Genomic DNA, 23,179 nt, shown 5'->3' on the forward strand with positions numbered 1-23,179 from the left:
CATTGGGTGACTAGGGTTCAATTTCAGAAAGGGGGTGGAGCCACAAACAGCCAATTAGATTAGTTATATTCCAATGCAAATTATTGATGCCAAACACCGCAAAGCTCACAAACTTGGTAATTGACTAATTGATTAATTGTGCGTTAGGGTTAGAAAAATGGGCACAGCCAAATACATAAGCGAGCAACGCCGGGCCATAAGTGGGCGGAGACAAATACAAATTTTACTGGGAAAATGTAAACAGCAGCCATTCTTACACTGTTAAAGGTAGGGTTCTCAAACTTTGCACAGTTGGTGACTGGGGTTAATATTCAGAAAAGTGGGTGGAGCCTATAAAAGGCAATCAAAAATTAACTTGATTTTTCAGGGGAATATTTCATTGCTGCCATTCTTGCACTGTTAATGGCACAAGCCTCAAACCTGGCACAGTTGATCATTGGGTGACTGGGATTAATATTCAGAGAAGTGGGTGGAGCCTACAAAAGCCAATCAAAATTCACCTATTGATTTTCTAGAGGGAATATGTAATTGCTACCATTCTTGCACTGTTAATGGCACAAGCCCTAAACCTGGTACAGTTGGTCATTGGGTGACTGGGGTTAAATTCAGACAAAGGGGTGGAGCCACAAACAGCCAATCAGATTTGTTTAATCTCAATGCAAATTATTGATGCCAAAAACCGCAAAGCTCACAAACTTGGTTATTGAGTAATTGTGTGTTAGGGGTAGAAATAGTAGGCGGAGCCAACACCAGCCAAATACATACCTGAACAATGTTAGGAAATAAGTGGGTGGAGAAAAATACAAATTTCATTGCGCAAATGTAAACTGCAGCCATTCTTACACTGTTAATGGTAGGGTTCTCAAACTTTGCACAGTTGGTCACTGGGTGACTGGGATTAATATTCAGAAAAGTGGGTGGAGCCTATAAAAGCCAATCAAAATCCACCTATTGATTTTTAAGGGGAATATTTAATTGCTGCCATTCTTGCACTGTTAATCACCTGTACCTGGTACAGTTGGCCATTGGGTGATTGGGGTTCAAATTCAGAAAAGGGGTGGAGCCACATCCAATCAGATTAATTTTATTTCATTGTTGATGCCAAAGACCCCAAAGCTCACATACTTGGTCATTAAGTAATTGTGTGTTAGGGTTAGGAAAAGTGGGCAGAGCCAACACTAGCCAAATACATACCCGGGCAACGCCGGGGTCCAGCTAGTAGATCATCTCTGTTCAGCACATTCTGTCCTCTGTTGATGAAGAAGGAACAGATTTTCAGCCAGTAGGAATGAGGCTGGGATCACTCATACAGGGAGTGCAGAATTATTAGGCAAATGAGTATTTTGACCACATCGTCCTCTTTATGCATGTTGTCTTACTCCAAGCTGTATAGGCTCGAAAGCCTACTACCAATTAAGCATATTAGGTGATGTGCATCTGTGTAATGAGAAGGGGTGTGGTCTAATGACATCAACACCCTATATCAGGTGTGCATAATTATTAGGCAACTTCCTTTCCTTTGGCAAAATGGGTCAAAAGAAGGACTTGACAGGCTCAGAAAAGTCAAAAATAGTGAGATATCTTGCAAAGAGATGCAGCACTCTTAAAATTGCAAAGCTTCTGAAGCGTGATCATCGAACAATCAAGCGTTTCATTAAAAATAGTCAACAGGGTCGCAAGAAGCGTGTGAAAAAGCCAAGGCGCAAAATTACTGCCCATGAACTAAGAAAAGTCAAGCGTGCAGCTGCCAAGATGCCACTTGACACCAGTTTGGCCATATTTTAGAGCTGCAACATCACTGGAGTGCCCAAAAGCACAAGGTGTGCAATACTCAGAGACATGGCCAAGGTAAGAAAGGCTGAAAGACGACCACCACTGAACAAGACACACAAGCTGAAACGTCAAGACTGGGCCAAGAAATATCTCAAGACTGATTTTTCTAAGGTTTTATGGACTGATGAAATGAGAGTGAGTCTTGATGGGCCAGATGGATGGGCCGTGGCTGCATTGGTAAAGGGCAGAGAGCTCCAGTCCGACTCAGACGCCAGCAAGGTGGAGGTGGAGTACTGGTTTGGGCTGGTATCATCAAAGATGAGCTTGTGGGGCCTTTTCGGGTTGGGGATGGAGTCAAGCTCAACTCCCAGTCCTACTGCCAGTTTATGGAAGACACCTTCTTCAAGCAGTGGCACAGGAAGAAGTCTGCATCCTTCAAGAAAAACATGATTTTCATGCAGGACAATGCTCCATCACACGCGTCCACTCCACAGCGTGGCTGGCAAGAAAGGGTATAAAAGAAGAAAAACTAATGACATGGCTTCCTTGTTCACCTGATCTGAACCCCATTGAGAACCTGTGGTCCATCATAAAATGTGATATTTACAAGGAGGGAAAACAGTACACCTCTCTGAACAGTGTCTGGGAGGCTGTGGTTGCTGCTGCACGCAATGTTGATGGTGAACAGATCAAAACACTGACAGAATCCATGGATGGCAGGCTTTTGATTGTCCTTGCAAAGAAAGGTGGCTATATTGGTCACTGATTTGTTTTTGTTTTGTTTTTGAATGTCAGAAATGTATATTTGTGAATGTTGAGATGTTATATTGGTTTCACTGGTAAAAATAAATAATTGAAATGGATATATTTGTTTTTTGTTAAGTTGCCTAATAATTATGCACAGTAAAAATCACCTGCAAACACAGATATCCCCCTAAAATAGCTAAAACTAAAAACTACTTTCAAAAATATTCAGCTTTGATATTGAGTTTTTTGGATTCATTGAGAACATGGTTGTTGTTCAATAATAAAATTATTCCTCAAAAATACAACTTTCCTAATAATTCTGCACTCCCTGTAAAAGGTGTCCAGTCCTGTCCTGACTGGTTTTGATAGTTGGCATCAAGTTTGTATGAGTTTTCTATGGTTGTGTTCACACATAAAATGTGTGCAGTTCCAATCCTGTCAGGTAAAACTGATGCAAAGCTGACAGTACAGGACAGGACTGTACTGAATATGTACAGATTTATGTGTGAACCAAGCCTGAGGGTTTTTCCCAGTTAGGTTGTGTTCCCACTTGGGCCGGATGAACTGCGGCCAGTGGGATTGGACAGTGTTGTGCCCGCTCCAATGGTCCGCTGTGGTCCAGCTGCAGCCCAGGTCAGATGCGTTACCCCCAGGGCTGTGGAGTCGGTACAAAAATCTTCCGACTCCCACTCCTCAGTTTATGAAACCTCCAACTCCAGCTCTGGTACCCAAAATGGCTCAGACTCTGACTCCTCAACTCCGACTCCTTAGTCTAATACTTACCAGGGCTGTGGATTTTGTACACAAATCCTCCGACTCCGACTACTCAATTTATTAAATCACTGACTCCAACTCCGACTCCGGGTACCCAAAATGGCTCCGACTCTGACTCCACAGCCCTGGTTACCCCCATAGTCATTATGGCAGAACACATCACTTACTGCAACGGATCCCATGGATTTATTTATAAAATAGGAGCCTTTCACCGTCAGTTTAGTGACGTACAAAGAAAGGACATTTCTTGTGGGAACACAGCCTTACTGTGCTCCCATGTGATGGTTGCACACATACTGTATGCAGTCAGCAGTCCACAATGGTTATTATAATCAGTTGTGAAGTAATGTTTTGTCTCCATGTACGGTATGGCTACAGCACGTTATGTAACTGCAGCACATACTGTCCAGTGCTATTTCAGTCTTGCTGATACGGAGCAAAGATATATACGCTACACCTGGATCATCCCTGAGGATTGCAGTAACCGCTGCAGGAGGCAAATACTCTACTGAATGGATGTTGGCAGCAAATAGAAGTCTCTGTCTACTCAAATAAAGGCAATGAGAGGTACATTACAAAGCAGCTACAACAGGGCTTCAGTTATACAATCTGATTTCTAATCGCTGTGTCCTTTCTCAGTCATGGCTCTGCTTTTACCCTGTTTACCAATGGTACCCACAACACAGTACAGACTTGTAAAGTGGACCTGAACTCTTGCACAGGACAGAAGAAAAATAGAGAGAAATGCACCATTTGCATTTAGAGAGTTTAGCCTGTCTTATTCCCCCTCATCTGTGACTAATCACAAGTGTAATTTGATCTCTCGGCTGCGGCAGAGCAGCTAATTTGTAAACGCATGATGTTAACCCTATGTCTGCTTCCATGAACTCAGGAAGGAGACACGCTGCAGATTTATTGCAGGATTTTTATCAGCTGTAACAGAGGAATGTTTTTCTTTAAAGATTATTATGCTGTTGCTTACCCTAACTGACCAGAGCAATTTTCAACTCTCAGCACTCCTCCCTTTCATTCCCCAATAACGTTATCACTACTTATCACACTGAAATGATCTATACCTTGTTTTTTTTCTGCACAAATTATACTTTTTTCGGGGTGATATTTGTTTTAAGTAATTACTTTTTTTTTACGTAATTTAAAGGGAAATCTTGGGGGGGAAATAATTACACAATTTCTCTAATTTCATCCTCTATAGTTAAAATAAAAATGCTACTGTACGGCCCGGTTCACACTGCACGCGTTTCCAGCCGCGTTTTGGAAACGCGTGCAGGTGGCCGACACGCACGACATCAGACATTGCATAGAGTGCACTGTCTGATGTTCACACTGCATGCGTTCCGGACCTGTGCAGTCCGGGAACGCATGCTGCACGCATTTTTTGTAAAAACGCGCGGCTGTCCCATTCACTTTTCAGTGATGGGATCAGCCACGCAACGCACACAAACGCGGATGGCGTGCGTTCGCATGCGTTGCGTTCCGCATGCGTAGCCATCCGCGTTTGTGATGTGAACGGGGTCTAAATAAAACCCACACATTTTATTCGCCCATTTGTCTCGGTTATTACAACGTTTAAATTATGTCCATAGTACAATGTATGGTAACAATATATTATTTTGGAGTAAAGTTGTATTTGTTCTAGTTTGAGTTTTTTTGTACTGGATGAATAATTACAAGCTTTTAATTGCAAAAATAACAGTAATATGTCACTTTTAAATGCATGGAAAAGATAGAAAGGTCAATAGTTCAGATAGTGGCTCTGAAACACTAAAAGACTGCCTTTCAGTCAAGACAGTTAAACATTAAACCTACTTTTTAAGCCTTTAAACACAAAATAAAACTGGGACTCACACAGTAAAAAATAAAAAATAAATCATCTTTAGGAGTAGGAGGCTAGATACCATTGTTTATCTCATCAGTTTTTATTTTCAGTTCAGACTTAGTGTAAAGGAGTCCCTAGTCATTACTGAGAATGACAAGACAAGACAAGACAAATAACATTTATATCGCGCTTTTCTCCTGGCAGACTCAAAGCGCCAGAGCTGCAGCCACTAGGATGCGCTCTATAGGCAGTAGCAGTGTTAGGGAGACTTGCCTAAGGTCTCCTACTGAATAGGTGCTGGCTTACTGAACAGGCAGAGCCGAGATTCGAACCCTGGTCTCCTGTGTCAGAGGCAGAGCCCTTAACCAGTACACCATCCAGCCACCACAGCAAACAAACTCAGATCATAATATATTATGGAAAGCCTACTAGTGTTTAGTGTAATTAAAACTGCGTCTAGCTGATATGACACAGCGCTGTTGCTTAACAGGTGCCAAGTAAAAATAAAAAAGCTACTCATGCAAACATAATAATAATATAACACTTAGAAGTGACATTCACAGCCTTAGCAGTGAATCATCCGTGTGTTAAAATGATGTACTTCTCTAAGCAAATATATTTCAGCTTTTTTTTAATAGCATGTTTAAAGAACCAGTGCTTTGCTAAGCGCTATTTACCTGGGCGTAACGCCGCAGTGGATTGCTCAGGCCCTGGTGGGCCGATTTGCATAATTTTTTTCATACACACAGCTAGCACTTTGCTAGCTGCATGTCTTACCCGATCGCCGCCGCTACCCGCCGCGAAGGAAGGCCCCTGCAGACCCCTTGTGCTGCCTGGCCAATCACCGCCAGGCTGCGCTATGGGGTGGATCGAGACTCCCTGTGACATTAAAGAGATCACAAGTTTCTCCATGAATTGTCTTTGAAGAAAAGGTTTGTATAACACATTGATCATCTATATGTTGAGCAGAGAGTTTCTCCCCCCAAATTATTTGAGAGTCTGTCTATTTTCTGTTGAGCAGCCCTGCATAGTGAGAGCAAGGGAGCACTGGTGCTCCATGGAAACAAAGTTTGGCTTTTCTGATCACAAATTGTTTGATGGTAGTAGACGAAGACAAGACAAATAACCTTTATATTATGCTTTTCTCCTGGCGGACTCAAAGTGCTTGAGTTGCAGCCATTAGGGCCCGCTCAGTCGGCAGTAGGGAGTCTTGCCCACAGACTCCTTGCTGATTAGATGCTGGCTTACTGAACAGAGCTGAGATTTGAACCCAGGTCTCTTGTTTCAGAGGCAAAGCCCTGCTTTTTTTTCCGCTTTGAGGTGGGGGTGGGGGAGGGTTAATTGGAAGCTTTACGTGGGAAAGCTGGAGGTATCAAGTGAAAAAGGGCTTTTATTTCTTGAGCCTGATACACATATCCAATTTTGATTAGCCAATTTTACCACTTTAATATTAATATGAGAACTTCCCTGCACAGTCTGTTCATTGCATTAAAAGTCCATTGGCCCTCATACTAAATGGAGGTGGTAATTGATCACCGACTGGCCAATCAAAATTTAATGTGTGTGTGCACCCTTCTATGTGTGTGTGTTTTTTTGTTTTTTAAATAATAGTAGTATACAGCATACAAAAACTCCATTTAGCTGAGTTTTGGTGAAACACTGAGTCAGTGTTTTGTTGGTGTTTTTAAATCCTGGATGCTTTGTGTACTGTATGCGACAAACAAGTAGAAAGTAATAAGAAACTGTCCATGGAAATTTGTTAGGTCTCGTTCACATCTAGCTAGCGCAGATGGCCGTGTGATCCGAATGCAGCGCATACGATCGCATGCCATCTGCGCCGCTGCGCTGCTGATCCCATCTATTGACAGTGATGGGATCAGCTCTGCGCTTTCGGGCAAAATGCAGGCAGCAGTACGCAAGCGCTTCCTAGCGCATCGTACTGATGCGCAGCGCAGTAGATGTGAACGGCAGAAGGGCTGTCTATGCCCTTCTGCCGTTCCTGCGTTTCAGCACATCATACGCGCTTCCATATCTGCACGGAAGCGCGTATGATGTGAATGAGGCCTTATTAAAAAAGAAAAAAAAACGATGAGGAAAATGAAGTGTCCCCACTTTGCTTTGAGATTGCCTTGATACATTCTGTATGCAGTAAAACCTTGGATTGCTTGTAAGTTGGTTTCAGAGCGCTTTGCAAAGCAAGACATTTTTTTAAAGGACAACTGAAGTGAAAGGAATATGGAAGCTGCAATATTTATTACCTTTTAAGCAATACCAGTTGCCTGGCTGTCCTGCTGATCCTCTGCCTCTATTACTTTTAGCCAGAGACCCTGAACAAGCATGCAGCATATCAGGTGTTTCTGACATTATTGTCAGATCTGACAAGATTAGCTGCATGCTTGTTCCTGGTGTGATTCAGATACTGCTGCAGCCAAATAGATCAGCACGATGCCAGGCAACTAGTATTGTTTAACAGGAAATAAATATGGCAGCCTCCATATCCCTGTCACTTCAGTTGTCCTTTAATGAAATTTTGACTTGATATACAAGCAACACCTTGATATACAAGCAAATAACGTACAGCGCTGCCCATAATTATTCATACCCCTGACACATTTTGATTTAAAGTTACTTTTATTCAACCAGCAAGTAATTTTTTGACAGGAAATGACATAGGTGTCTCCAAAAGATAATAAGACGATGTACAAGAGACATTATTGTGGGAAAAAAATGCTCAGCTTTAATTAACATTTCAGCAAAAAGTGTCCAGTTCAAAATTATTCATACCGTTCACAAACTATCAGTCTGTGGGAAAATCCAAAGTTCTATACCATTCCAAATAGTCCAAGCTGTTCTAAAGCATCCTGATTACCCTGATTAATTGGGAATAGAGATGTGAGCGAACAGTTCGCCCGCGAATCTCTATGTAGCCGTACTACTTCCAGGTCATTATGACCCGTAGTAGTACGGCTGCGCTGGGCCAGCGGTGCGCGCCTTTGATCGCGCGCCTGTTGCCGGGCACTCTCTGCGCATGAGCGTGACATCACTCATGACGTCACGCACATGCGCAGAAAGTGCCCGGCAACAGGCGCGCGATCAAGGACGCGCACCGCTGGCCCAGGGCAGCCGTACTACTAAGGGTCATAGCGACCCGGAAGTAGTAAGGGGTGAGGGGTTCGCCGGCGAACGGTTCGGGAACCATTCGCCGACATCTCTAATTGGGAACAGCTGATTTAATCAACTCAACAGGTGACAAACAGCAGCTCTCTGCAGTTGGTTTGTGGACAGTCATGGCTAAGACAAAGGAGCTCAGTGAGAACCTGCGGCTGTGAATTGTTGATGCTCACAAGTCAGGAAAGAGCTGCAAGGCCATTTCTAAATGTTTTCACGTTCCAGTGGCTACAGTGCAAAGTATGATTATAAAATACAAGATGTTCTGCACTGTGGAAAATCTCAGAGGACGTGGTCGGAAGCCAAAAGTGACACCTGTGCTGGCCAGGAGGGATAGTGAGAGAGATGAAAAAAGAACAAGGATCACCACCAAGACCATCCTGGTGAATCTGGACTCTGTTGGTGGCAATGTCTCAAGCCAGACAATCCAACGGACACAGCACACTGCTGGGTTGCACGGATGCAGACCAAGGAGGGCGCCACTTCTCCAGATAAGGCACACAAAAGCTCTCTTGGCCTTTGCAAATGCTCTGGACAAAGAAGAAGACTTCTGGTCTTCTGTGTTATGGTCAGATGAAACAAAAATTGAATTGTTTGGTCACAGTGATGTTTCCTTCATTTGGCGTAAAAATGGAGAAGCCTTCAACACAAAGAACACTATCCCCACTGTCAAACATGGTGTGGGAACCTAATGCTTTGGGGGTGTTTTTCAGCCAATGGACCAGGGAACCTAATCACAGTAAACTGTACCATGAAAAAAAGAGCAATACGTGAGGATTCTCAACAACAACATCAGGCAGTCTGCAGAGAAACTGCACCTTGGGTGCCAGTGGACATTTCAGCATGACAGTGACCCAGAAACACCCAGCAAAAGTGGGGAAGAAATGGTTAGCAGACAACAACATTAACATTTTGGAGTGGCCCAGCTAGAGGCCTGACTTGAATCCAATCAAGACTCTATGGAGGGAGCTAAAGATAAGGGTGATGGCAAGAAAACCCTCCAACCTGAAAGATTTGAAGCTAATTACTAAAGATGAATAGGCAAAAATACCTGTGGATACATGCAAAAAGCTGGTCTGCAATTATAGGAGGCGTTTAATAGCTGTAATAGCCAATAAAGGCTTTTCTATTGATTATTGAGAAGGACTGAACACTTTTGGCTCAAATGTAAATAAAAGCTGAGAAATGATTTTTCCCAAAATAATGCCTCTTGTACATCGTCTTATTACCTTTTGGGAGACACCTACGGTATGTCATTTTCCATCAAAAAATGAAATTACTTGCTGGTTGAATAAAAGTAACTTTAAATCACAATTTGTCAGGGGTATGAATAATTATGGGCATCACTGTATACACGCATCACGTCATCACAGCTGAGCCAATGATTCTTCTCCCTCTGACGCTGCAGGATTGTACTTAATCTGAGTGCAGGGACTGTACAATGTCACATTTCTGTGAAATCCTGAAAAAGAGGCAATAGCGCTTGTCATTGGATAAGTTCCTTCTTAAATCCACACACACACAAAAAAGGTTGGGGAGAGCCAGTGAGCCACCAGAAGGCAAGGCTTCTGTTAGTTATAGGGATGATCTTTTTTTACATTTTTACCTTGTACAGTACAGGACTTTGTATTAAACATTTTTTGTAAATATTTTTGGATTATGGACCGTATTTCTGAGTTTCCATTAGTCCTTATGGGGAAATTCACTTTTATATCAGAGTGCTTTGGACTACAAGAATGTTTCCGGAATGAATTATGCTCGAAAAACAGGGTTCCACTGTATATTGACAGGAAAGACATGAACTTTACATCTGAAGAAAGGACATACATCCAGGGTTTTGCTTATTGATCAGTTAGGTCTCCATTGCAGCCCCATTGCATGGACTGAGAGTCAGGCCCTTCAAGTGTCCCTTACCACAATATGTGCTGAAAGTGTTTGGGGTGCAGAGCTCGTACCACTAGTTCATACTTACCTCTTCCAGATGCCAGAGTGAGTCCCCATATCGTCTGATTCCTAATGAAAGCTCCAGGGCAGTATCTTCAGTCATGTGACTCATTTTCCCTTTTACAAGGAGCCCATAGATACAGGGACTCCTCCCACTAACAGGAAGTGAATATAAACACACCCTGCCTCCCACACACTTCCAGTGCGCGCTCTGCATAAGGAGGCTTAGTGAGCTCACTGCAAGTGGGGGATGGAATCTGTGGATTAGTTTGTTTGGACGGATTTATCCAAGAGTATCTAAAATATTATAGTCAACAGCTGAGTTGTATATGTAGATCTTTAATATTGCTCTGTAAGTACAGGCCCAGCACCTGACCTGATGTTCTGTATTCCTTGTCTCTTGCCAAGTGAAGGAGTGCAGGGAGTCCTGGATGCTCTGGGACAAGATATTCTTAGTCACATAAATGAAGGTTATCTGGAAGGAGAATTCTCTTTGTTGCCTAAAGTGACCGTCCCCATTTCATGTCCTCTATCAACCAGCCAGAAAGCGAGAGCTATAGGGAGGCTGGATGTGACAAACAGATGGTTACACAAGGCTAGCCGTGCTTATTTTATCTACCTTTTGCTATTTTTGAATCCTAAATTCATATATATTGTACCACTTCATAAAAATGAATATAAACAAGATCATTAATCATGCTCTTATCCCAGCTGCTCCCCCTTTGTGACCCTCTCCCTATTTTTAGATGTATAAAGGGTATCTGAGATGAAGATAATGGCTATATTTATACCTACATGGGGCTTCCTTCAGCCTCATGAGGTGTGCAGACTCTCTTGCCGTCCTCTCCGGCTGCTCCGTTTTTTTCTAATCCACACGGTAATCTGGCCAATCATCGTGGGGGTGGGTTGTGGGTGGTGGTTAGACAATGGAGAGGACGATTGTCTTCTGACCATAGGGAGAAAGCCCCAGGTAAGTATAAATATAGCCATTATCTACATCTCAGGTTCCCTTCACAAATGTCCACTGATTTATTGATTACAAATAAGGGGCTAGTATTTATACCTACCTTGGTGCAGCTTTTCTGTCTTTTTCTCTCGTTGTACCTGTGTGGTTACTAGCGCCTCCATTTGGTTACATTACATAGCAACTGAACAGCACTCATTAGCCGGTAATTCAGTGTGGAAAGCGATCAGTTCAGCCATCCATGTTTCCAGGGGCCCTTGTGATCTATAAGATGTTTTCCTAAGATCTGGGTCTGAACGATATACCCTTTTCCTTTATATGGCCTGGTGCACACCAGAGGAGTTTTTCTGAGCGCTTTGAGTTTTTAAATCTGCTGCTAATGTTATCCTATGTGTCTGTGCACACTGGAGCAATGAGGTTTTGTAAAAAACCCCATAGCATTACATTGGGAAGAGCTTTTAGAGGTTTCAAAAGCTCTTCCCGATGTAATGCTATGTTTTTTTTACAAAACCTCATTGCTCCAGTGTGCACAGACACATAGGATAACATTAGCAGCAGATTTAAAAACTCAAAACGCTCAGAAAAACTCCTCTGGTGTGCACCAGGCCCTTAGTTCAGAAATTTTAAAAATGTAATCCCGAGTTGGACACACAAACTCGGACATTGTGGTAAGTTATAGTGGAGTAGGTCAAGATACGTTATAGTGGAGTAGATGGAGGTGAGTTATAGTGGAGTAGATCAAGGTAAGCTATAGTGGAGTAGATGGAGGTAATATATAGTAGAGTAGAACGAGGTAAGTTATAGTAGAGTAGATCAAGGTAATATATAGTGGAGTAGATCAAGGTAAGTTATAATGGAGTAGATCAAGGTAAGTTATAGTGGAGTAGATCAAGGTAAGCTATAGTGGAGTAGATGGAGGTAAGTTATAGTGGAGTAGATCAAGATAAGCTATAGTGGAGTAGATGGAGGTAAGTTATAGTGGAGTAGATCAAGGTAAGTTTTATAATGGAGTAGATGGAGGTAAGTTATAGTGGAGTAGATCAAGGTAAGTTATAGTGGAGTAGGTACCACTTGCATACGTATTTCTTTTAATGCTCAGAGATGTTGGTTTATCGTAGGCATAGTAGTAACAAGTACCTCACTTAGAAAAATAATAATCATAATCATCCTGTAATTATTTTCTTCCCTATAGAGTGCTGGCTCCGTGCATATTTGATGCAAACAACTATAGACCAAGGGAATCAGTTCAATAACTTACAGGTAACTGTAGGTAGTAAGACCCTTTCCTGTCCCTCTTACTAACCGCTTATGCTCTGTACAGTAGTTAGCACGCTTCCATCCTCTTTGCTAGAGCCTAGAAAATGGCAAATTAATTCACATGTCAATTTAAAGTGGTATGAAATTTAATATTAACTGAAAAAATAAAAAGATCATTCAATCAGAACTAACTTGTTTAACCAATCATGTTGTTTTGTTCACTGCCAGATTTAGAAGAAATGTGATATGAAAAAAAGAAAATAATATTTCTGCTGGTTTCTATCTTTACTGTTTTTCTGTGATGCCAAAAGTGATATCACTTCTGCTCTTTTCTTTTGTTATTTCTCTCAACCCAGCTCATTGGTAATTTTCCCTCCATACTGCTACAGATTACTGTCCCTACCACATCAAACATCACTGAGGGCCTGTTTCCACTACACGCAGAATGGATGCAAGCCTATGGGAAAATCTGCACCAGAAAAATCGCGTTTAGTGGAAACAGGCCCAATCTGCTTGTAGTAGAAACAGGCCCTTAGACAATAGGCTTACATTACTGTGTAAACTTTTTTGGGGGCAATTACCTTCCAGTCATAGTGTCCTTCTCTTATCCAAAATATGGAGCTTTGTGTTATTTGCATGCTGAGATAAGCTTGTTTCTGTAGCTAGAGAGGAACAAAACTTTTCCCACGGGCCAGGTAAAAAGAAAAAAATGGGGACATATGGGGACTTTTGTTTTAAAAAAAAAATCCATTCCCTGACTGCTTGACGCGCTTATCTGACTTTGGAATGGCAGTGCTTTATGCCTGATACACACCATGCAATTTCCTGCCAGATTTGGGGTGAAATCGATAATTTCTGACAGGTCCGATTTCATTTCCGATCGTTTTTCTGATTGCTTTTCTGATCACTTCTGTACAAAATTGATCAGAAAAAATATCAGATCGGACCTACCAGAAATGATCAATTCGATCCAAAATCTGATGGGAAATTGCATGGTGTGTACCAGGCACAATATACAGGAGATCGCAGGTGACTCAGAGAGTCTTTGGAGTTGTCCGGCCTCCTCACTGGTTGTCAGCCAAATAGTGCCCATTACCATCCCACCGTTGGATGGGTAGAAGGGGTGGGCACAGCTTGTGGTTGGTAGCCAGAGGATTCCGGTAGGGGACTCAGCAGCATTCCTGGGACAAGAGGGTTCTGGGTAAATGCAGAGGAACAATGGAGGATGAAAGGAGAACACTATGGAGGGGGCTGTAAGCTTTCCTGCTCGCTGGTTACAGTTTTATTTTCTGTGCAAAAATTGTTCTTGAATTGCTTGAGATTGAACATGGATGCTTGAGCATTTTAGTAAGAGGGATTTTTGGTCCTTTTGTAGCTCCTTACACACTCCTAGGAGTTTTGGTTCACCATGAGCTTGCTGGGTAATCTGTTGCTTCTAGTCCTACCCCATAGAGCCACATTAATCCATGACATGCACTGATGAGGATCAACCAATCTGAAACAGTCTGTATGCATGTGGGATTATTGTGGCACTGCGCAATTAACAAGCTGACACATCATGGCATTCCAGCGGTTCTGGGGGTGTGGTTAGCTTACAGGGATAACAAAGATGATTTGCATATTCAGCAGTGATGCATCATGGGAGACATCATATGCTCACTCCAATTTGAATAATCCCAAATACCTTCTGTTTTAAGGAGGCAAACTTTTGCTTGAGATAAAGAGATTTACCTCCTCGAGGCATTTGCTTCATTGACAACTCATTGATTTGAAACGGCTGTCAGTAAGGCGTTAAATCTCTTGCTTACGTAACCCTGAGTTTTTCGTAGGATGCCCAGAGCTCTACAGTATGCCTGCCTGTACTGTATGTGCTCAGTGGTCTCACAGCAACTCCTGAACCAGCATTACTAATTCATGCTATGGCTCTTGTACTGTTGGCGGCAGATACAGCTTCACTGCTATCCTATTATTCATTGAATCTGAACTGTGATCAGTGCTGACATTTGCAAGTCTAAGGGGTTTAATGGTTTTGCTTTTTCTCCTGTAAAGTGAGAAAAAAAGAGCATACTAGAGCCCTTACGTCATAAACCTGCTTCTTCTGTCACAAAAACAAAGAAAGGTCTATCTATGCTACGCTACACAGTGTGCTTGTTACATACCATACATATATTTTTTTATTTCAACATCAACAAGCTGGGCCAAGTTATCTTTAGTTCAGTGATATGTTCATCAAGTAGTAAGTTCTGAAAGCTCTGGACAGGATTAACCAATCATCTTCTGATCCCTAAGTTTATGGTCCTGTGTAGTCCACCCCTTAAAAGAAAACCCAGGCGGTGAGCCGCGCTATAGAGGAGGCAGAATTGATGGCAGAAACCCGCCTCAGGTCCTCTTTAACCCATTGGCAGCTTCATCTTACAGTGGCTTGCAAAAGTATTCGGCCCCCTTAACCCATTCAGGTTCCGTGGTTTTCACGAGAGAAATGTTCACCTCCCATTCATTAGCCTATAACTGTATCACTACTTATCACAATGAACTGATCTATATCTTGTTTTTTCCGCCACCAATTAGGCTTTCTTTGGGGGGTACATTTTGCTAAGAGCCACTTTACTGTAAACGCATTTTAACAGGAAGAATAAGAAAAAAATGGAAAAATTCATTATTTCTCAGTTTTCAGCCATTATAGTTTTAAAATAATACATGCCTCCATAATTAAAACTCACGTATTGTATATGCCCATATGTCCCGGTTATTACACCGTTAAAATTATGTCCCTATCACAATGTATGGCGACAATATTTTATTTGGAAATAAAGGTGAATTTTTTCCATTTTGCATCCATCACTATTAACAAGTTTAAAATAAAAAAAATATAGAAATATTTCATCTTTACATTGATATTTAAAAAGTTTAGACCCTTAGGTAAATATTTACATGTTTTTTTTTTTATTATTGTAATGTTTTTTTTTTATTTATAGTAAACATTTTATTTGGGTAGTTTTGGGAGGGTGGGGGGTAAACAATAGATTTATAATGTAAATGTGTGTTGATTTTAATTCATTTTTATTTTCAGGTGTAGTATTACTTTTTGGCCACAAGATGGCGGCCATGAGTTTGTTTACATGACGTCACTCTAAGCGTAACACACGCTTAGAGTGGCGCATCAGGCAGTGAATGGCCAGAAAAGGCGCAGCTTCCGAGAGAAGCTGTCGCTTTTTCAGCGGGGGAGAGGAATCAGTGATCGGACTTCATAGTCCGATACATTGATTCCCTGACTACCGAATCCGCGGCCGGGAGTGCGCGTGCACGCGCGCGATCGGCCGCGGGGGCGCGCGGTAGCGCACATGGTTTCTGGACGTAGTTTCTACGTCCAGAAACCAAAATAGGTTAAGGTTTCCACATTTTGTCACATTACTGCCACAAACATGAATCAATTTTATTGGATTTCCACGTGAAAGACCAATACAAAGTGGAGTACATGTGAGAAGTGGAACGAAAATCATACATGATTCCAAACATTTTTTACAAATAAATAACTCAAAGAGGGGTGTGCGTAATTATTCAGCCCCCTTTGGTCTGAGTGCAGTCAGTTGCCCATAGACATTGCCTGATGAGTGCTAATGACTAAATAGAGTGCACCTGTGTGCAATCTAATGTCAGTACAAATACAGCTGCTCTGTGACGGCCTCAGAAGTTGTCTAAGAGAATATTGGGAGCAACAACACCATGAAATCCAAAGAACACACCAGACAGGTCAGGGATAAAGTTATTAAGAAATTTAAAGCAAGCTTAGGCTACAAAAATCTTTCCAAAGCCTTGAACACCCTACGGAGCACTGTTCAAGCGATCATTCAGAAATGGAAGGAGAATGGCACAACTGTAAACCTACCAAGACAAGGCTGTCCACCTAAACTCACAGGCCGAACAAGGAGAGCGCTGATCAGAAATGCAGTCAAGAGGCGCATGGTGACTCTGGACGAGCTGCAGAGATCTACAGCTCAGGTAGGGGAATCTGTCCATAGGACAACTATTAGTCATGCACTGCACAAAGTTGACCTTTATGGAAGAGTGGCAAGAAGAAAACCATTGTTAACAGAAAAGCATAAGAGGTCCTGTTTGCAGTTTGCCACAAGCCATTTGGGGGACACAGCAAACATGTGGAAGAAAGTGCTCTGATCTGATAAGACCAAAATGGAACTTTTTGGCCAACATGCAAACGCTATGTGTGGCGGAAAACTAACACTGTACATCACTCTGAACACACCCTCCCCACTGTCAAATATGGTGGTGACAGCATCATGCTCTGGGGGTATTTCTCTTCAGCAGGGACAGGGAAGCTGATCAGAGTTGATGGTAAGATAGATGGAGCCAAATACAGGGCAATCTTGGAAGAAAACCTCTTAGAGTCTGTAAAAGACTTGAGACTGGAGCAGAGGTTCACCTTCCAGTAGGACAATGACCCCATCCATGTGTTAGAATGGCCCAGTCAAAGTCCAGATCTAAATCCAATCGAGAATCTGTGGCAAGATCTGAAAACTGCTGCTCACAAACGCTGTCCATCTAATCTGACTGAGCTGGAGCTGTTTTGCAAAGAAGAATGGGCAAGGATTTCAGTGTCTAGATGTGCAAAGCTGGTAGAGACATACCCTAAAAGACTGGCAGCTGTAATTGCAGCAAAAGGTGGTTCTACAAAGTATTGACTCAGGGGGCTGAATAATTACGCACACCCCACTTTGCAGGTATTGATTTGTAAAAAATGTTTGGAAAAATGTATGATTTTCGTTCCACTTCTCACATGTACACCACTTTGTATTGGTCTTTCACATAGAATTTAAATAAAATTGATTCATGTTTGTGGCAGTAAAATGACAAAATGTGGAAAACTTCAAGGGGGCCGAATACTTTTGCAAGCCATTGTATCTCGTTTGAGATAGTGCCCTGCTTTTGGCCAGAGCTAGCAGTACTAGTTCTGCTGTAAATTCTTGGAATGTTTGGATGTCTGTCTGCTAGCAGAGGACATAGAAACTTAAAGGAGAAGTCCTATTTATTGTCTCAAACTGCCCCCTAGTGACAAGTGGCCATAAATACACATTACAGCAGTACTAATTAGAAGCAAGGAAATTCAACAAATATAAATAAAATAAATTGGCCTGGAACACTTGCAAGCCTCTAAATAAATTAGCTGCTAAAGGGTTAAAGAGACACTGTAGTGACATAGTAGAATACAGTACATTATTCAGGATATCCACTTATATTGTATTTTTCCTGGTTTCATCATCAGAAAAAATTCCTATATCTATAGTATAGTATATATCTATAGTATATATTGCTGTATGTTGGTATGTAGCCCCACCCTTCCAGTTATGTTTAGCCTAGGGTGTTTAACTATGTGGAATTCTCCTAACAGAGCATTCCAGGAGATCACTTTTAAATAAGCTAACATGCTGGCATGAGCAACGACCCACATGAAGCATGCTGAGTAAGCCATCTTAGTCATGTGTATACCCCAGTGATATGCTGATACCCCGACATAGTCTATGGACAATTTCCCTGGGGAGCCAGTTATTTGATAGCTGTGTTTTTGAGAAGTGATAGGAAACTGGAGTGTGTGGATGAAACCCACAACAACATGGGGAGGATATACAAACTCCATGCAGATAACTTCCAAGTTAGGTGGTGAACTTGGGCTCAATGTAGAGATTACAGGAAATATATATATATATATATATATATATATATATATATATATATATATATATATATATATATATATATATATATATATATATATATATATATATATATATATATATATGAAATACATCAATAGTCTTTAAAGTGCACCTGTATCAGACTTAATACAATGGCCATTAAGGGTAAGGCTTCATTTTATACAGCCCTAGCACCATTTCTGTAAAGCTCAGAAATCGTAATGATTTTATTAATCTGATCGGAAAGGTTAGGAGATTGTTGTCCATTAGTGGTCCCAAGCAATCATTTCTGATCATTTATATGAAGAATTGTTTGTAAACGATCGTTTGGCAAATTGTATCGTTAGTGGTCATCTGTACACTAAGTGGGTACTATGTTAAGAGACAAAGACCAAAGGTACACAATAGTAGGCTGCATACGTTGTTGTGCTCTTCTCAGAAAACAAGAATTGTAATTCTCCCACTATTCAGACTGAAGGAATTCCATGATCAAAGTAAATATGTTAAGCCTATTTCATAAGAGGATCTGCTGCCTTCATTGGTGGAGGTTAAGCAAGTCTTTACGCCTTTTGAATGAAGAGGAGAAAGCTGACCTGAAGACATTAGTTTGCTGAGAACAGTATATTTTGGAATTCTATAAGTTGTTGTTGGTGTATGCCATAATAACTGGGGCATTGTACAAAATCCTGGCGTATTCCTCACCATATAAGAAGTCATAAACGTGACGCTTCTGGTAGACTCAGATGCAACCAATGCAAAGGACATAGTAAAGGAAACCTGAAATGCTGTGGGGCAGCACAGTGATGTGGTGGTTAGCACTCTTGCCTTGCAGCACTTGGTTCCCTGTTCGTGTTCAGGGCACTAATTGCATGGAGTTTGTATGTTCTCCCCGTGTCTGTGAGGATTTCCTCCTAGCACTCTGGTTTTGTCCACATCTCTACAGATAAGTTAACTAGCTTCCCTCTAAAACAGGCCCTAATCTATGACGAAATTGTGAGCCCCTCTGAGGGACAGTTAGTGTCAAGATTATGTACTCTGTACAGCGCTTCTGGTGACCCAAGTCATATGAAAGGCTTACTTTGCTTGTTTTCTTGTACACCTCACCAGAACGTTTAGGTTTCTGGCTCTAATGCTAACCTACGTCTAATGTTTTCTGAGTCATTCCTTGGAACTAGAAAACAGAACAAAAAAGTCAAAACCTCAGATCTGCATACTGGCTCTGTATGAAAGGTTCTGGAGGTATTCTATCCACTTGGTCAACATTACAGACAGATTACTGGTGTTTTTTAGGAAGAGGTTGGGAGAGCTACGGTATCTCCATAGCACTTTAAGCAGAATGTGTGTTCACAGGGCTTCACGGGACGTGCGGGCCCTGGGCGCAGAACAGCAAGTAGAGGAAGGGGGCCACAGGGACATAGCCGCTAGGGAGCTGGTGACGTGCGGTGCAGACGAATGGAAGAAGTTTACCAGCGCGATCACCTTAACTCCTCCTGGGCTGCCTGCGTCCAACATCAAGTCATCATCACGTCACCACCGCGTGATGACACCTGATGTCCTGTAGCGGTACTGCAGGCTGTCAGTGCGTGGTGCCCATGATTGAGTTGGCTTTCCGGCCCTCTTTGCCTGTGTGTTTTCCTGCTCACTGCTTCCTCCTGGATGAGCGGCTGGTCACTAATAAGTAGGCAGATCTACTCGTGACCTGTGGCTGTGTGACTGTCCCTAAAGAGTAAGGGTTCACGAGTCCACGGGGGTGGGGGGAAGGGGGTGCAATCTTTACACCCTCAACCTGGGTGCAATTTAGCCTAGAAACTGCCCTGTGTGTTCACCTCTGGCGTATTATTCATCTTTACTGGACTGGCTATCTGCCCTACTTGTAGTACTTTATACTTGGCTGGCCTTGTTTGGCTGGTGTTGAATTAACTGGTGCTGGCCTAGCCTTGGTTGCTGGCTGGAAGCCTGGCCTAATCTGGTGCCAAAGTGATGTTGCTGGTCTGGTGCTGATTTGGCCCTGTTTTGCCTTCATGGTCTGGCACCGACCTGATATCTATTGCGGGGGCTAAGGGCTGACCTAACAATGTGGAGCTAATGGTGTCTGCTGACCTGTTCTCACATTGCTAGGATATGGATAGTGCACATTCCAGTGCCTGTGGGTCAGGGCTGTGGAGTCGGTACAAAAATCATCCATCTTCTCAGTTTATGAAACCACTGACTCCAGGTACCCACAATTACTCCGACTCCTCATTCTAAAACTTACCAGGGCTGTGGAGTCGGTACAAAAATCATCCAACTTCTCAGTTTATGAAACCTCCGTTCCAGGTACCCTAAAATTTCTCTGACTCCGATTCCACAGCCCTGCGGTGGGTTCTCTCACAGAGCTGGGGGACATTGCTGACTTGGGACACACTGTCATGACACACTGAGTTAGGAGGTATAGAGTTACTTCCTGCTGATCATTTGTTTGGAACTAACAAATTGTACGTATTTGTCAGCGAGGGACTTCCATTTACTGTCTTGTGAGGTAAATAATACAATGCTGTTTATGTTTGTGAAGTACAATAAATGTTCAGCCTCTGCAGCAGCGTCTCCCTGGAGGCGGCGGCGGCTCTCCAACTCACCACCAGTGAGGTGTGGAGAGAATGCCAAGGAGGCTTGCTTCTGTACCTCATCCATCCTGTAAGGATGTCACTTTCCTATTAATAAAGATTAATTGCTTTGGAGACAAATGCGTCCAGGCTTCCATGGCTCCAACCCGTGTTCTGGCACAGGAAGACTCCCCAAAGCCCCGAGGTGTAATGCGTGATACGTTATATCATCAACCGTTATCTCTACCAATTGTTCTTGTCTTCCTCTCTTGAATTCAAAACAAAGATTTGCCTTCTTACAACAGGAGGTATTTGTGATTATTCAGGTTGGAGTGAGCATATGAGATCTCCCACAATGCATCACTGCTGAACAGGCAAATTGTCCCTTAAAGGGTTTTCAGCCATTAACACCTAGGAATTTTGGTTTACCATGAGCAGCACGCACAGGCAATCTGTAACTCTGAGTGTTTCAGGTCCTGCCCATAGAGCTATATGTATCCATGCCATGCACTGATGAGGATCAACCAATCCAAAACAGTCTGTATGCATGTTGGATTAATGTGGCTGTGTACAACTAATAAGATGACACTTTGCATTTCAGGGGCACTGGAAGTGTGTTTAGTTTCGAGGGGCATAAAGAGATGATTTACATATTCAGCAGTGATGCATTGTGGGAGACCTCATATTCTCCAACCTAAATAATCAGAAATACCTTTTGCATAGTGTTTTTAGTGAGATGGCTTTTTGGTCCTTTGTAGCCCCCTTACACACTCCTAGGAGTTCTGGTTCACCATTAGCTGGCTGGGCAATTTGTAACTCTGGGTGTTTCAGGCCCTACCCATAGAGCCACAATAATCCATGCTATGCACTGATGAGGATCAACCAGTCCAAAACAGTCTGTATGTATGTTGGATTAAGGTGTCTCTGTACAATTAATGAGCTGACACATCATTGCATTCCAGCGGTTCTGGAGGTGTGTTTGGCTTCCAGGGGCATAAAGAGATGATTTGCATATTCAGCAGTGATGCATTGTGGGAGACCTCATATGCTCTCTCCAACCTGAATAATCCTTTTATTTTAAGAAGGCAAGATAGTTTGCATAGTGTTTTTAGTAAGAGGGCTTTTTGGTCCTTTTTAGCCCCTTACAGGCTCCTAGGAGTTCTGGTTCTCCATAAGCTGGCTGGGCAATCTGTAACTCTTAAATTCACTGTCTTTACGCTTCTTCTCGAAATATAACTTCTCTGTCTTTGTATAGATTTATGGATTTTAAGCTACATTTACAGAACTCTGGTCTAGACAAAAGTTTTAGATTCAATAGATGAAGATGTCAGAGCAGGTCAGATCCGGTTAGTGGAACCTGTGAGGCTGGAGAAGATGCTGATGTGTAGCTTACTTTTTTTTCCCCAGAAAATATGGGAGTCAGTGGAAGCCGTGCTGCGTTTGCACACCGTATTATTAAGCCTGACTCTTGATGCAGAGGAAGACCTGTGTTTTCAATGATTTATATTATTATTGCTCTTTATAGGATTAGTGCTAATTTGCACCTGTACTACAAGTGATTTTACCATGACACTTTGTATTTAATTTTTTTATTTATTTAGTATTTATAAAGCACTGATATTTTCCGCAGCACTTTACAGATCACATAGTCATGTCAGTGACTGTCCTCAGAGGAGCTCAAAATCTAATCCCTGCCATAGTCATAGTCTAATATCCTACCATATTATTATTATTATGTATTTATATAGCAGTGACATCTTCTGCAGCACTTTACAGAGTACATGGTCACTGACTGTCCTCAGCGGAGCTCACACTCTAATCCTACCATAGTCATAGTCTAGTGGCCTACCATAATATTATTTAATATGATTATTATTATTATTATTATGTATCTATATAGAGCACTTACATCTTCTGCAGCACTTTAGAGTTCATAGTCATGTCACTGACTGTCGTCAGAGGAGCTCACAGCAGCTGGTATAGAAAACAATTACGTCCTCAAAAATGCTCATCTGTTTAACATTAGGGTGCAGGTGTCTAGTCTATGGTAAGATACAGACGCACAGAAGAGGTAATGTGGGCTAAATGCAGTCTGTGATACACAGAAACTACTGTCTACATTTTTATTAGACCAGAGTTCTTCTAAATGTAAAAATGTGCTTGTGAAATGACTGTAAATGTTTGTGAATTCTCAATAATGGGTGTTGTGTTTCTGTTGTCTGCAGAATGGTGGTTCAGGTGTGGCTCTACTTCTACTGTATTTGTCTCTGGCGTTTCTTCAAGTTCATCTTTCGGAAGCTTACCGGACGCTGTGAGCTGCAGAGAATCTGCTACAAGAACAAGCCGGGGGCCGGACGGACACTGAAGATAGGTATTTACAAACCCCTTACACTATGCTGGTCTGATGTGCCCAGAGACCTGTATT

The 23,179-nt window shown here is 42.2% G+C and overlaps 1 protein-coding gene across 3 annotated transcripts in view; it reads left to right on the top strand.

Annotated features, from left to right (window-relative positions):
- ELMOD1 (ELMO domain containing 1) overlaps window positions 1-23,179 on the top strand; it is a 168,972-nt gene that overhangs the window by 90,191 nt on the left and 55,602 nt on the right. For 2 of the 3 annotated variants that reach the window (XM_068266907.1, XM_068266909.1), the window contains exon 3: window positions 22,980-23,125. In XM_068266907.1, coding sequence (XP_068123008.1) covers window positions 22,980-23,125 — 146 coding nt within the window. Of the gene's footprint in view, window positions 1-12,399; window positions 12,468-22,979; window positions 23,126-23,179 lie in introns of all 3 variants that reach the window. The other variant, XM_068266908.1, reaches the window with a different exon arrangement.

Source organism: Hyperolius riggenbachi, chromosome 2 (genome assembly GCF_040937935.1).
Source record: "Hyperolius riggenbachi isolate aHypRig1 chromosome 2, aHypRig1.pri, whole genome shotgun sequence".
NCBI lineage: Eukaryota > Metazoa > Chordata > Amphibia > Anura > Hyperoliidae > Hyperolius > Hyperolius riggenbachi.